The following is a 14,648-nucleotide window of genomic DNA, read 5'->3' as shown; positions in this document are numbered from 1 at the left end:
GGGTTGAAGGGGAAGGGGGAGGGGGGAAAAGAGGTGGTGGTGATGGTGGAGGGCACTTAAGGGGAAGAGCACTGGGTGTTGTATGGAAAACAATTTGGCAATAAAATATTATGGATAAAAATTTTTTGGAAGCTAGAAAAACATTTGGCTCAGTGGTAATCAACTCAATCGGCTGAAGGAAAACTTTATGTTGAGCCAGCACTGGAGAAAAGCACAGGAGCACTCCAATGTACATCATGTAACCTCCAAAGTCTCCAGAAGCAACAGAAATGATTGTGGGAAGAAAACCAGGAAGATTAGCTGAAAGCATACTTAAGAAAGCAGTTAATTCCCAGATTTCTTCCTTTACTCGCCCACCAGCAGTGGTCTCAGGTTCAGACTGAGTCAATTTACAGGACCCAACAGATCATAGCTTGATACCAAGTTCACTTAGTTCTGCAGAAAGAAAAGCATGCTAGCATGAGACATGCTATCTTTAGAAGGGATTTATACAACACCTCAGAAGCCTTTGGTGGACACACCATTGTATGGCACAGAGATCATGTAAGTACAGAAATCACTCTGACTTAGGGAAACTTCATACTCCACACGAACCAGCAGTACATTTTAATAGCCAATGAGTGTAGGTTCTAGGATCCCTCAAGAGATGTATTTATGTTCACTAACAAAACTGACACACTGCACACCAGGAAACAAAGGACTGTGTCTTTTCTTAGGCTTCTATTGTTCACTCATAGTCTTCCTGGTCCATATGCACTCACTAATCAGGGGTCAGTTTGTAATAAACAATATTACCTGAAAAATTATTTATTTATTAGTCAAGTTTCTACTTAAAAAATGCCAGGAGAAGGGAAATATTCAATATAGTTTCCCATGGGAAAAAAAGGGCTCAGACTTGCTATTAACCCTTTCTACTTAGTGATTCTTGGGGCACCTGGGAGGCTCAGTTGGTTAAACACCCAAATCTTGATTATAGCTCCAGTCATGATCTCATGGTTTGTGGGATCGAGCCCCATGTCAGGCTCTGTGCTGACAGTGCGGAGCCTCCTTGGCATTCTCTCTCTCTCTCTCTCTCTCTCTCTCTCTCTCTCTCTCACTCGCTCTCCCCCTCTCCCTCTCCCCTGATCATGTGTGCACTCTCTCTCAAAATAAACTTAAAAAAGAAAAAAGTGATTCTCAAGGGGGGAATTTTGCCTTACAGGGAACAAACATGTAGCAACGTCTGGAGACATTTCTAGTTTTCACAACTGTCACAACTGAACTAGGTGTATGCACTCCTGGCATCTAGTGGATAGAGGCCAGTGACACTGCTAAATGTCCTACAATACAAGAGATAGCTCCCACGACAAAGAATTATCTAGCTCAAAATGTTAACTGTGAATGTTGAGAAATCCTGACCTAAAAGGATTAGATAAAAGTTCATACACTGAACACTGAGGACCACCTCACATTGCAAGCCTTCTCAAATGGGCTGCTAACACACTGGCAGCCAGAATGGAAAAATCTTCTCTGGAGAAGCTCACCCACCTGAGAGAAAAGACCTAAGAATGATCCTAGAGCAAAAACTACAAAAGACGACAAAGAATTTTAAGATGATATTAACAGAACACTAGTTTTGTTTGAACCAAGACAATCAACTGGGGGAAAGTTTGGAGTTGCAATAGTAATAAATATACAAAAAAACTATGCATTTTTAAATTTAAAGACAAATTTTTAATTCTAGGTAAGCAAAATGTAATGTCTCAGAAAGGAAATGTAATAAAAGCATATACAGTTTGGGGCACCTGGGTGGCTCAGTGGGTAAAGGTCCAACTTGATTTCAGCTCAAGTCATGACCTCACAGTTCTGGAGTTTGAGCCCTGTACCGGATGCTAAGCTGACATGGTGGAGCCTGTTTGGGATTCTCTGTCTCCCTCTCTCTCTACTTCTCTCTCATTTGCTATTTCTCCCAAAACATACATACATACATATATACATAAAGGTATATAGAGTGTAGCACCAAACTGCATGTATACAGTCATGATAATACAAACACTGAGTATTAATTCAACCAAAATACACAGGGAGGGTAGGAAAACAGGGGGAAGGGAGAAGAGCTGTCTAAAAAAGAGTTGTCTAAATCCTAATCTTCCAGAGCAAGAAGTCAGAAGATAGCACATATGACTGTAATAAATCAAGAAACAGTAATATATGTATAGATTTAATGATATAGATGTAAATATGCTGAGAATCAGCTATAAAAGCAGGAAGTTCTGACCTCTGAGAGAATATGGCATGTTTATACACATGTGTAGCAGTGTCTTCTGTTAACAAGTCTCACAGAACTACTGGACTCTTTCAACTCCATGCATGCAAATGTAATTAAGATATGCTTTAAAAATTGTATTTGAGTGTAGGGACAATTTGATACATAAGCTTGGGATCTAGTAAGCCTCAACTAGTTTTCTTAATTTGAAGAACAGAAAAGATCCATTAAAAAGTGGACTAAAGCAAGGTCCAGATTTGTTAAACCACTTTTCTACTCATCCAGGCAAGGCAAAAGGACAGGGTGGATACAGAAGACTTTAACTCTTTCCCTGCTTTATTCCTGGGTTACTCAAGAAACTTTATACTAAAGTCTTACATTAAACACGATACTCCTGAACACAGGTATCCTTGCCTATGCATATCACTAGGTCACATCAGAAGAGTTTGCTGGGAGAGGATTTTTCACTTTTTACTTTATTATATGAATATAATAAGTATATTTTTAGAGATGAAATATACACAAAGATCCTTAATGATTACTTCATAACCTAACCACATGCCTCTTGACCTGACTCAAAATAATCTGAGAAGGAATATCAATATAAAAAACACAGAATAACCAAGAAACCATATCCCTAACAAAATACTGCTCATATTCCAAAGGGTAAATCTAAAAGATATAAATGATACATACTATGGAGCTGGTGCTAAATATAATCCCCACGTATCGTAAGATGCTTAAAAATCAATTTTTAAGTTCTATATAATACATACCACTTAAATAAGCATTTTAAATTAAGTCAGTTTATTTTTTAGATTGATACAATATATTCTTTACAAGCAACAAAACTCAATTTATCTCCAAACCACCATGATTCATGCTTCTTTTATGCCACACAGTGCCCAGAACAAGCTAGGCACATTAAGAGGTATAAGGAGTTACTGACTGACATAAATTAATCTAATGAATTAAATCAATGGGGGAAAAAAACCAATAATGTTGAGTAATAGGTGTAAATTTTAAATTCATATATATATTTTAAAATTCTCTGATTCTTTAAATCATGTTTTACAAGATTTTACCTTAGTATTGATTATTCATCAACAGATTCATCAATAGATTATTGGTTATTCATCAATAGATTTTACCTTAGTATTGATTATTCATCAATAGATTTCTATCCTGTGGTACAGAGCATCGTAAACATAAACTAAACAGAAGGCTGGTTTTATTTTGCCCATACTGATTTTCTTCTTTCTTGCTGCTACACTGTAATACTGCCTTCTCCTTGACAAAAATATTCAATAAAGAATTTACCTACACCAAACTCAGCTTTTGCTAAACTCATTTTAACATAAATCCATTCCTTATCCATACCCCAACACATCCAAAAAAAATTTGTCTTTTAAAAATCCATTCACATATAGTATTACTTTTGATTCTCTGAACCACCATATGAGAAGTACACCATGGGCTATTAGCTCCATTTTACTAATGAGAAATTGAATAACTCATTTAAGGTCCTAATGGTAGTGAGTGGCAAAGACAACACTTGGAACCAAGTTTTCTGATTCCAAAGCCCAGTGGCTCTTTTCACTACAGTACACTTACTCTTTGATAACAAAATAGAATACTGGAGGACTACAGTGGTGACAGGCATCTTTTCTGTAAGTTTTTCTTTTATAATAAATATATATTACCCAGCAACTATTAACAGCTTAATAACTACAACAGCTTTACAAAATGTCATCAAATATAAATCATATTCAAGTTTTTAAGTCAAGTAAAATAAATGATATTAATTCAAGGACTTCAAACAACCTAAGAATAAAATGAAGAAACTTTTAGTTATCTGGTAATTATTCCTTCAATAGTCTTATTTTAAAACTTAGCTTAGAGAGATCCTTGACAAATTTTAATTGTAGGGGAAAAAAAGATAGTTAATTAAAACTATGTTTAAAAAATATAATTTCCTCCTTTTTATAGTACTAAAATATCAGGGAAAAAAGTTCCATCTACTTACCTCAGTAATTGGCTGCCCCTGATGTGTCAAATCCAGCTCTTGAGGGCGTGTTACTTTATCAATATCCAACGAGTCCATGCTGGATGTTGCGGAGGTGATGCTAGAACGAGAGGAGTTACTAATAGAATGCACTTCCGCGTCGCTCACTGTGCCTGCTGACGCTGTTCTTCTGTGCTGATTAGTTACTAAGGGCTTAGTGTCTTCTGGTACAGACTGCTGAGCAGCCTCATCCATGCTCAAAGAAGCCTGCTCTAACTGTGCAGTGATGTCGTCCAGGGAGTAGTTGGCATGTGCTGCTTTAGTTATTCTGTTAGATGAAGAAGACAATCCTTTCAAAGTGCCATGTTTGGATGTATGTCGGCTAGCAGGTAATTTCTGAGTAGCTTTTGTTTCTGTGGTTTGACGCTTGCTATTTCCTGCACCAATACTGCTGAGCTCCTGCTCTATTGAGCAAAGATCGGCCATCAGGGCATCCAGATCCACAGTTTCTCCCTGATTCAGAGCTTCTGCAATGAACAATATACATGATGTTTCTAGAACGCATTGAATGATAATTTATACATTCTATTATAAATCTGTTAATAAATGCAGGGGAAGAAACAAAAAAATGTATCCTATTGGATCTAAAGCCTATCAAATACATATTTCTAAGAGTTTTTTGTTTTAAATTCACAGAGAAATTTTTAGAAGCAAATAGTCGGTCTTTTAAGATTTGTAATAATCAGCGGAGAATAAAATTATGAGTTGAAAGATAAAAATAATGCAAAAATCATATACTATCCCATGGTTTTAACCACATCCCCCATCCAACTTTTTACCATAGGCTATATGTTGTTAATATGATCAGCACCTTGGTAGAGCTATTAATACCTGAAGAGTTGAGAACATAGAGGGAAAAATACAAGGCCTAAAAAAATTACAGATTATGATGTCAATTCCAAATATTATAAAGTTCATTAGGCAGAATACATTAAATAAAGGCCAGAGAAACTAAATTAAAAATTATTACAGGTAATTTCACTGGACTTTATTTCAATGAAAATACAACAATGCAATTAAATTTGTCATGGGGTTCCAACTTGAGTATGTACTTACTTGGTCAATTATTAAAAACTAGAAAACTATTTTAGTTATGTTCCAGTTTGGTTTGTTCCATGATCATCTGAATTAGTAATAAAATGCACAAATCAAGAAATAGAAGAACTCAATGAAGTTATGCATATAGTTTTTATATTAAGCTATTCAGAACTGTAAATGCATTGCTTCCACATTATAGAATTTATAATTTAGTATTTAATTTAGTATGCTAAATTATATATATTTTACGATTATAGTATGCTAAATTATTTTATATTTTATTTCCAATTACATCTTACCATTCAAGTTGTATATGGAGAAGCGATAAGAAAAATTGGCCATGTTTGTTTCCTGACGAAGAGGAGATCTTTTTACTGGTTCCATGGGCTTGTCAGAATCTAAGCTCTTTAAAAAAGAAAGTTTAATAAGTCGTATTATTTTCAGACTTCAATTATTACGAAGATAAAGTTTGATTTTTGTTCAGGTGAACTTTCATATAACAGTTTATAAAACCAAAATCCTTCTAGTCGTAAGGAAAAGTATAACTGTTTTTCATATTATTTTGGCTATAGTTTTTTTTTTCAATTTTTAGATCTATGCTTACGTTAAGGCATTTAAGACCATCCTAGTTCAGAGTGAGTATCTTTCCAAATACATCAAATGATGAACTCATTTTATATAAATTCACTATAAGCTGAGTATATGAATATGGGCATGGAAAGATAGATAAAAAGGAACAATGCAGGGAATTCTGTCATCTCTTTCCTCAAAGGGATTTGTTTTTGGTCCAGCACAGTCTCATTCTTGGCATGAAGTACCCCGAAGATAAGGCACAATTCTGGACTCAAAATGAGTGAAATCGTTTTTTTCTTTGTATTTATTAAAATACTGTGTTTTTTAAATTTTAATTCTAGTTAACATACACTGTTTATTAGTTTCAGGTGTACAATATAGTGATTCCACAATTCTATACATTACTCATTGCTCATTATACCAATCCCTCACCCCACCTCCCCTTTGGTAACCATCAATTTGTTTTCTATAGAAGTTTAGAATCCGTATTTTGGTTTGTCTTTTTTTCTTTAGCTTTCTTTAGTGAAAAGACCTGGAAAAGACCAGGCAGCTGCCCCCAGTCTACTGCTGGGCCCAGTCAGACTGGTGTGTGATTATTTCCCCTCTTTCCAGGGAAGGAGCTACTTTGGAGTGGTACCAATCTCTACTGGCGTTCCTTTCACTCTGCTAGGCTTGTGGTACCACTTTGGCTGGGTTCTGGCCAAAAGCATATCAGAGGCAGCAGGACCACAGGAGAACACAGGGCAGGGTAGTTGGTGTTAGCAAGATTTGGGCTGGTCTGCTGTGGCAGGCGACCTGGTGCAACTGGAACAGGCAGGCCAGGTTGGAAAGGAGCCGGTCCACAGAAACGTGTGGGGTGGAATGTGTGGTGTTAACAAGGTCTGCATGGGTCTGTAATGGGAAGAGACCTGGAGCTGAGGTATGGCTGGAGGGGTCATGTCTGCAGAAGGCAGGAGCAGGGCACACGGTTAGCAAGTTAGGTAGTGAATGTTGGCTCTGAACTGGTTCCTGCAGATGTCTGTGGGCTTATGCTAGGATGATGGGTTGGGAAATGGTGCCAGGCATCTCCTTTGTTCCTGGAGAAGACCCCAATGATCCCTGCCCCTCCAAACCACACTCTGAGGTTAATAACCAAATCCTTCTCTCCCTTACCCCAGGTATTTTTCAAACTGCAACTTCTATGCTTATGGGGCTGTTTGTTGTGTTGCCTCTTTAAGGGCAGTTTCCTCTAGCCCTTCTGGGTCTCCCAGAGCCAAGCCCACTGATTTTTAAAGTTCCAAGTGTTAAGTCCCACTGATTATAAGAAGGGAAACATTAGCCACTCTGGATTTCAAAGCCAAATGTTATGGGGATATGTCTTCCCCGTACAGGGTCCCCTTGTGTGAGCAATCTACTTCTCTCCGCTCCCCACACTCAGGATGCCTCTCCCTCATGTCCCTGCCCTTCCTACTCTCTTGGATATGGCTTCTTCTCTACATTTAGCTATGGAGAGTTTGTTCTGCCAGTCCTAAGGTCATTTTCTGGGTCACTTACACTAATGTGTGTGTTATCTAGTTGTATCTATCAAATCAAGTAAGCTCAGGATCTTCCTATTCTGCCATCTTCCCCAGAAGTTCTAAGACCTAAGATCTCAACATAGAGTAGCTACAACTTCAAACAATAATGGAATATACTTTTTCTTTTCAAGCTCTATCAAGATGAGGGCAAAATGCAACCCAGCTGTGATACTGCCTGTAAGTCTAGAATTACACTGTACTTAAGACCAGAGTCTTATAAATTATCTCGCTAACTCTTTACATGACACTTTTCCTAACCTTTCTACAATAAAGAATATAAGTTGCTTACAACAAAGAAATTCAGGGGAAAGGTCAGTAGTTATTTACTGTCTTTAAATAAATTTGCAAATATTAGGAACAGTCTTTTAAAACTTTAATTTCTATTTATAATTATCAAACAGATTTCAAATAAAAAAGAATGCTGGATAGACGTTTTGCAGAATCATGGGATTAGAATGGTGCCTTCTTTATTCATTTGTCTCGAGATAAAAGGAATCCATTCAGATAGTGTCCAACCAGTTTTTAAAGCAATCATATGAAGGGGATCTATAACCATTCACTGCCCTATTTCAAAGTTTCACAAAACTGTTAGGAAATTCTCCTTCAACCTCAAACCAAGTTCTGCAATTTAAGTCCTAATGCTTCTCTCACTGGAAATGAAAAGTAATAGGTAGAGAATATCTTCTGTAAAAGAAAACTTGAAGATAATTGAGGACATATTAAGAGTCAATCTATTTACCAGTTCAAATAAACAGATACTTGTTATAATTATCTGCTGTACCCACAGTGCTGGGGGGCACAAGAGAAATAGTAAGAAATACTCCTTGACACCAAGAAATTGGTAACTAAGTAGTATGGTTTTTAACCTTTTTGGGAGTGTTTGGGCAGGAGGCAAGGGAGTACCATGAGAATTCTGTAAAAGCTATGACCTTCATCCAGGAAAAGAGAAATACACAAAAAATTTTACAGATGATTTTGGAAGATTCACCAACCACTCAGAAGTTAAACTCAATTTACTATAAAGTTGAAAATCCCATTGACACAGTATGTGTGATACAGGTGCACAGATGACACTTTGTAGTAAATTAAAATAATGAAACAAAAACTTGAGGTTTTAGCCACTAATAAGGTACATAAAACATTTTTTGAAAATTTCTTAAGTGTTGAAAGGGAACTTGTTAGCAGTGAGCCACATCATGCAATGGTTTTAATTTGTTTTGACTCTAAAGACAGATTTATACAATAAAAAAAAAACAGTCACAGCATTAGGTTAGGAGCCAACTTTTTTGGTGAGTGGCTCTTCACATAATATGGCAAGAAATTTATTTATTTATTTGGCTTATAGAGAGACAGAGCATAAGTGGGGGAGAGGCAGAGTGAGAGAGGAAGACACAGAATCTGAAGCAGGCTCCAGGCTCTGAGCTGCCAGCACAGAACCCGATGCAGGGATCAAACCCATGGACCATAGGATCATTTAAAACACTGGGAAGAATACAAGTACCAAACCAGTAGAAATGCCATGTGCAGTAAAACAGCACGGAGTTACTATTCCACCTTTTTAAAAAAATGTTTTATTACTTATTTTTGAGAGAGAGCAGGGTAACGGGCAGAAGGAGGAGGGAAAGGATCCCAAGTACGCTTCGTGCCATCAGCACAAAGCCCAACGTAGGGCTCAAACTCACAAACCATGAGATCATGACCTAAGCTGAAATCAAGAGTTGGATGCTTAACTGAGCCACCCAGGCACCCCACTATTCCACCTTTTTAAAATCCAAGATCCAATAAAACAAAAAAGCTTTGTCACTGTTTTAAAATGCAGCCAGGAATGAAGTTTTGTCAGTTCTAGAATTAAGTAATAGAAAGTACTTGCATATGGGGACATTACTTATGTTGTAAAATATATTCTTATTAACTGAGTTATGGAATAAGATTTGCTAAAATTTAGACTTTTAGATTTTAGGCTTTAAAACAATTTTAGCTAGCAATTTCAATTTACGGAAGAGATTTTAAGTAATCCCTTGAGATGAGCAGAACTTCTGCAACAACTATTTTTCTCTTTTTAGACTCCTTAAAATAACCACAGAAGATACTACTTTGTGTTCTAGAGTTACCATTCATTTACTTTTTAATGTTTTGTACATTTTCCCTTTATACCAGTATTTAAAAATGGAACCTACATCCATATCCTTATGTCCACCCAGTAAACTTTTAGCACAGTGTTGACTTAAAATCCTCAAATAATTTTTCAAGCACTATTTCTAACCTGAGTGAGTTTGTCTAGCTCCCCCAGCCAGGCTCCAAACATTTTGTCCAGGTCCTGATCTTCCTTATCACTGTCTTCTTCAGCACCATGGTCAATTTCTTCATCTGAGAGCTGCTCCATCTGAAATACAGACATTTAGGTAGAGTGAAGAGTAACAGGTTGAACTTGAAAATTATGCAGTATACGTTCTGATATATATTGCAACTTTATGGAGTTAAATCTTCAAAACTAGACAGCACATTACACAAGGAAACTGGACATCATTAATGGAGATAGGACTGACAAGTGAGTAGGAATGAGTGTTTAATTCTCAAATATTTAGGAAATTGTGAAAAAACAAAAGGTATCAGATTATTACCAGAATCAAAAGTTAACAATAATTCTAAAATTGCAGAGCCTTCCCATTAATAAGAGGCTATTATAGTAGTACAGTTTTCTCTACTAACTGATCCTATAAAACTCCAAACACCACAGAGAAACAATTTCAGAAGACTTCAATCCAGCAAGTTATTATCCCAATTATTCTGTAAAAATATGTTTAGACACAAATAAGTATGTATCCTGCAAAACTTTAGTCCAAAAAGTGCTTCAGAGAAAAGACAAAACAAAAATTTTTATCTAGTTTAGTTTGTTGAATTAGTTCCCCATCCCCTATTGTTCTTTCTAGCTTATCTTCTCATTAGTTACTACAAAATCAAAGGACCACATTAAAATAAAAAAAAAAAATCTTTAGAAAACTTGAATTGAAAACTTGAAATTCCTATACAAAATATCCTGTATGTGGTGACTTTTCAAGTGTAATTTCATGAAAGAAGAAATATTTTCCTTTCTCTCATTAATCATATCATATCTGACATGGAACTTGCACATTGTTTTGTGGAAGGAGAAAAAGATTACACAAAACAAAGATCAACTACTGACCATACTCTTAAAGTTCTTAAAGTAATATTAATCTATTATAAAACATTTCAATATAAAGTGTCTGAAATCTTTAAAATTCCAGTACAGTTAACATACAGTATTCTATTAGTTTCAGGTACATAACAGAGTGATTCAACAATTCCAAGTGCTCATCACAGCAAGGGCACTCCTTAATCCCCACCACCCATGTCACCCATCACCCCACCTACCTCCTCACTCTGCTAACTACCATTTTGTTCTCTATAGTTAAGAGTCTGTTTCTTGGCTTGGCTTTCAGAAATCTTTAGTAAAGATTACCTTTGCTTAAACCAACATATTCCAAATTAATTTGACTCTCAAGTCCTTTACTTTCAACTTGGAGTAATATCTACTGACTTTCTCAGGGACACAATGAATATCACCATTCTACATTCCATACTCTTCACTCACATTTCTGAAACACTAATTTTGCTCCAGAGGATCTAGACAATATTTGGAATACTGCCAGTGGTTTAAACAATTCCTCAGAGATTAAAGATATCACAACCTCAAATAAAAGTCTGTACACATATTATACTTCCAAAGCAACAATCACAAAGTTGTGATCCTTAAAATGTGATTGTGTGCTATGTGAGGAATTGGTCTAATGAGGTATCATCAAGCTAAATTTGAAACCTTATTTTACTAGATAAAATTTTGCAGAAAGAGTCAAATAATGTTGAAAAATCAAACAACTTAATTCTAAGGATGTGGAAAATCAGATCATATCCCATTTAATCACTTAAGGAAAATAGTTTTCTTAAGATTAGCACTACAAAGGATCACAGCTCATCAATATCTCTCATGTACAGTGATAATTCTCATTTCTTAATTTTACTACCCTAAATATGTATAAATCAGGGCATTCTTTTCTTTTTTAAGTTCATTTCTTTTGAGAGAGAGCAAGAGAAAGAGAATATGAATGAATCTCAAGGAGGCTCTGCACTGTTAGCAGAGAGACTGATGCGGGGCTTGAACTCATGAACCATGAGATCAAGACCTGAGCAGAGATCAAGAGTCAGATGGTTAAGGTTAAAACGACTGAGCCAACCAGGCACCCCCAGTGAATTCTGTCTTAACAAATGGAAAACACAACCACTAATCCCCCAATTCATACATTTGAGTCTTAAAAAGATTTGGATTTTATAATTCACTTCTGTTAATAGTAGTTCAAGGATTTTTATTCATTAAACTATTTACTATTCACAGATATGTCTCAACAGAAATCTGATATCATACTTAACCATTAAGTATACCCAGAAAAACAAAATGTTAGTACAAAGAAAAACCTGAGCAGGTTAACTTAATTACTCAAATAATAGCTGCTAGCTTGAGAACATTTAGGAGTAGTAATACTCAGTCTTCATAATGAAGGCTAAAAAGAAACAAAACTGGGAATTCAAAAGTCAACTTCCACTTCCTCCCTAATCTTTAAAACTAAACAGACTGGCCTAACCCAGAAGCTAAAATATTCTATCAGGAATTCTGCTTTGAGATAATGATTATGCCTGCACTCCCCTTGTGAGCACACACTGTAACTGCCCATAAGGAAGATGCTATACTAGAAAAAAATAGGAATATAATTTTGCAAAGTATATGCAAAATAGTTCAAAATGAATATAAGTATTTTAAATTATCATGGAACTAAATAGAACTATAGCCTCCACATCAAAGACTGGTGTCTTAGTTGAGGTTTTTCCTATTATTCAAACTCAGTAATTATTTGGCTTTATTATATCTCTTTAAATATTTTCATTAAGAGTTTTATCTGGATTACTACAGATTAAAGTAGAGGAAAATATGGCTACTGAGCAATACAGAGACTCTGAAGCAACTATTTGACTTTTTAAAAAAAATATTTTATTGTCAAATTGTTTTCCATACAACACCCAGTGCTCTTCCCCTCAAGTGCCCTCCACCATCACCACCACCTCTCTTCCCCCTTCCCCCCTCCCCCCCAACCCTCAGTTCATTCTCAGCATTCAATAGTCTGCAACTATTTGACTTTTACTATTTATGTAACTTGTGCCAATTTTTTCCATTCTGGAATTTCTGTCACCACGTGGGCTATTTTATAAAAATTAACTTAAGACATTTATTCAGAGACTTTTTCAATAAAAGTTTAGGTCCTACAATATTTCTTAACAGATCTACACCCTAAAATAGCATTCTCGATTCTCTGAGCTGATTCTTATTCTCTGAAACCCAGAAATGGCATCATTTTTTATTAATACACATACCAAATAACCCCCCAAAAGTTCTCTTGGCTCTGTACTGGTAAAGTCAGCAAATCTGGTACAGAAATTCATCCTTTCTTACATATCGATACCTGTTTCCAATTAGAGCACAATTCTAAATCTGAATTTTCCCAAAATAATGCCCCTACTGGAAATAACATCAGAAAATGCAAATAAAATAAGTCAACTGTCCCTCCAAAGGAAAAAAAAATTTAGGAAAAGAAAACAGAACTTATGAATCTTATTTTTAAAATAATTTGGATTTAAAAGAATAGCTTTTAATGTGATGCTTTTCCTTCATGATGTGGAAATAGGCCCAAAGAAACTATAATGCATACTAGAACAAACACTATTAAATTATTCTATTAGATTAGGTACACTAGGGGAGGGAGGAATATATTTAAGTTTCACTATAATTCCCTGCTCCATTACATCTGAGGGAAACTATGTTCTGGAAAAAATAAATGTACCCTAACACAAATGAAAACGTTTATTTCCCAAAAGGCAGACTTACTGAATATAAAATAAAGTCCACAGTCACTGGCAGATCAAGAAAACCCTGAGTAATCCTGGCATTCAGGGACCTCTGTGACCTTTCTTCCCACTCTGCCCCCCAAGCACACTGTCATGCCTGCTATTCCTTGGAGCAGGAAAGGGTGGGGAGGGTGTAGATTCTGTTTTGAAGATAGACTGAGAGATATCTAGAAAACACCCAACTGGAAAAAAAATGAGGAAGGGTTAGGACTTGGGTAATGAGAAGGTTTAGTTGCCTAATTATTTCAAAATTATATGTTTATTAGAGAATAATCACAGATTGCAGGTAATAATGATCAAACTAATATTTTAAGCAAATTTGCATTTATTTTTTTCATGTAGCAAAAAAAATAATAATGGGGGAATGATACACCACTGTTTACATACAGGTTGGTTTCATTTCACAGATAACAGCCAATAATTGTGCTTCAATTATTACAGGTTAAAACTTAACATAGAGTAAGCTCCACTACACACAACAAAACTATCCATTTAGTATTCCTTAGTATGAAACAATATTATTTCCACTAAATTTTCTATGTTAATTATTCAAACATATTTTCCCTATTAGACTTCCTCTTGGGAGATATTTTGGCTTACTATTCAATTTCCTCACTGTGAGATAGAATGGTGATCTTTATCAAGAAGGCTGGGCTTAGAATAAGGTTTAAGAATTTGAGTAAATATATTCCAAGTAGGGCAAATTATAAAGAGCAAAAGAGAAAGCCTGTGTTTATAAAACTGTCATGAGATTGATGCGAATAAAACGAGTTTGAAAAAGTGAGTTTTAAGAGGGCTAAGGTCATATATATGACCTTGAAAGCCAAGTCCATTTTTCCCCCAGAGGGCAACCATATTCTCAAATACAGAAGCAAAGGGGGAGTGGGGGAAATGGTACTTTACTCAGAGGACACAGTGCCTGGGTAAAAGTTGTTAGAAAAGGGCTAATATTTAGAGGGCTACTGTGAATATTGTGTAGAGAAAATTAGAGAAATAGAAATCAAAGTCCTGAGAGGAAATACAACACAAGTCACATGTTTAGAGAGGGACAAGAAAAATACATGGTATTAAACAAAGGTGTCTTACTTATTACTGAACCTTCGGTCCCTTTAACAATTCAAAAATAATTGTTTCTTGGGGGAAAAAAAGTATACTTAAAACCACATGAAAACTCCCAAAATGCAGGAGGAATGCAAAG

At 35.7% G+C, this 14,648-nt stretch overlaps 1 protein-coding gene across 1 annotated transcript in view; it reads right to left on the bottom strand.

Moving 5' to 3' along the window:
* Positions 1–9,860, bottom strand: part of RAPH1 (Ras association (RalGDS/AF-6) and pleckstrin homology domains 1) — a 62,169-nt gene extending 52,309 nt beyond the window's left edge. Inside the window, exons 1-3 of the mRNA XM_029933281.1 lie at positions 9,741–9,860; positions 5,648–5,753; positions 4,272–4,777 (exon numbers count right to left, since the gene is read on the bottom strand). Coding sequence (XP_029789141.1) covers positions 4,272–4,777; positions 5,648–5,753; positions 9,741–9,860 — 732 coding nt within the window. The remainder of the gene's footprint in view (positions 1–4,271; positions 4,778–5,647; positions 5,754–9,740) is intronic.
* Positions 9,861–14,648: the final 4,788 nt, after the last annotated feature.

Source organism: Suricata suricatta, chromosome 3 (assembly GCF_006229205.1).
Source record: "Suricata suricatta isolate VVHF042 chromosome 3, meerkat_22Aug2017_6uvM2_HiC, whole genome shotgun sequence".
Classification (NCBI taxonomy): Eukaryota; Metazoa; Chordata; class Mammalia; order Carnivora; family Herpestidae; genus Suricata; species Suricata suricatta.
The sequence above is the reverse complement of the archived record's forward strand: the minus strand, read 5'-3'. Positions and strand labels throughout refer to the sequence as shown.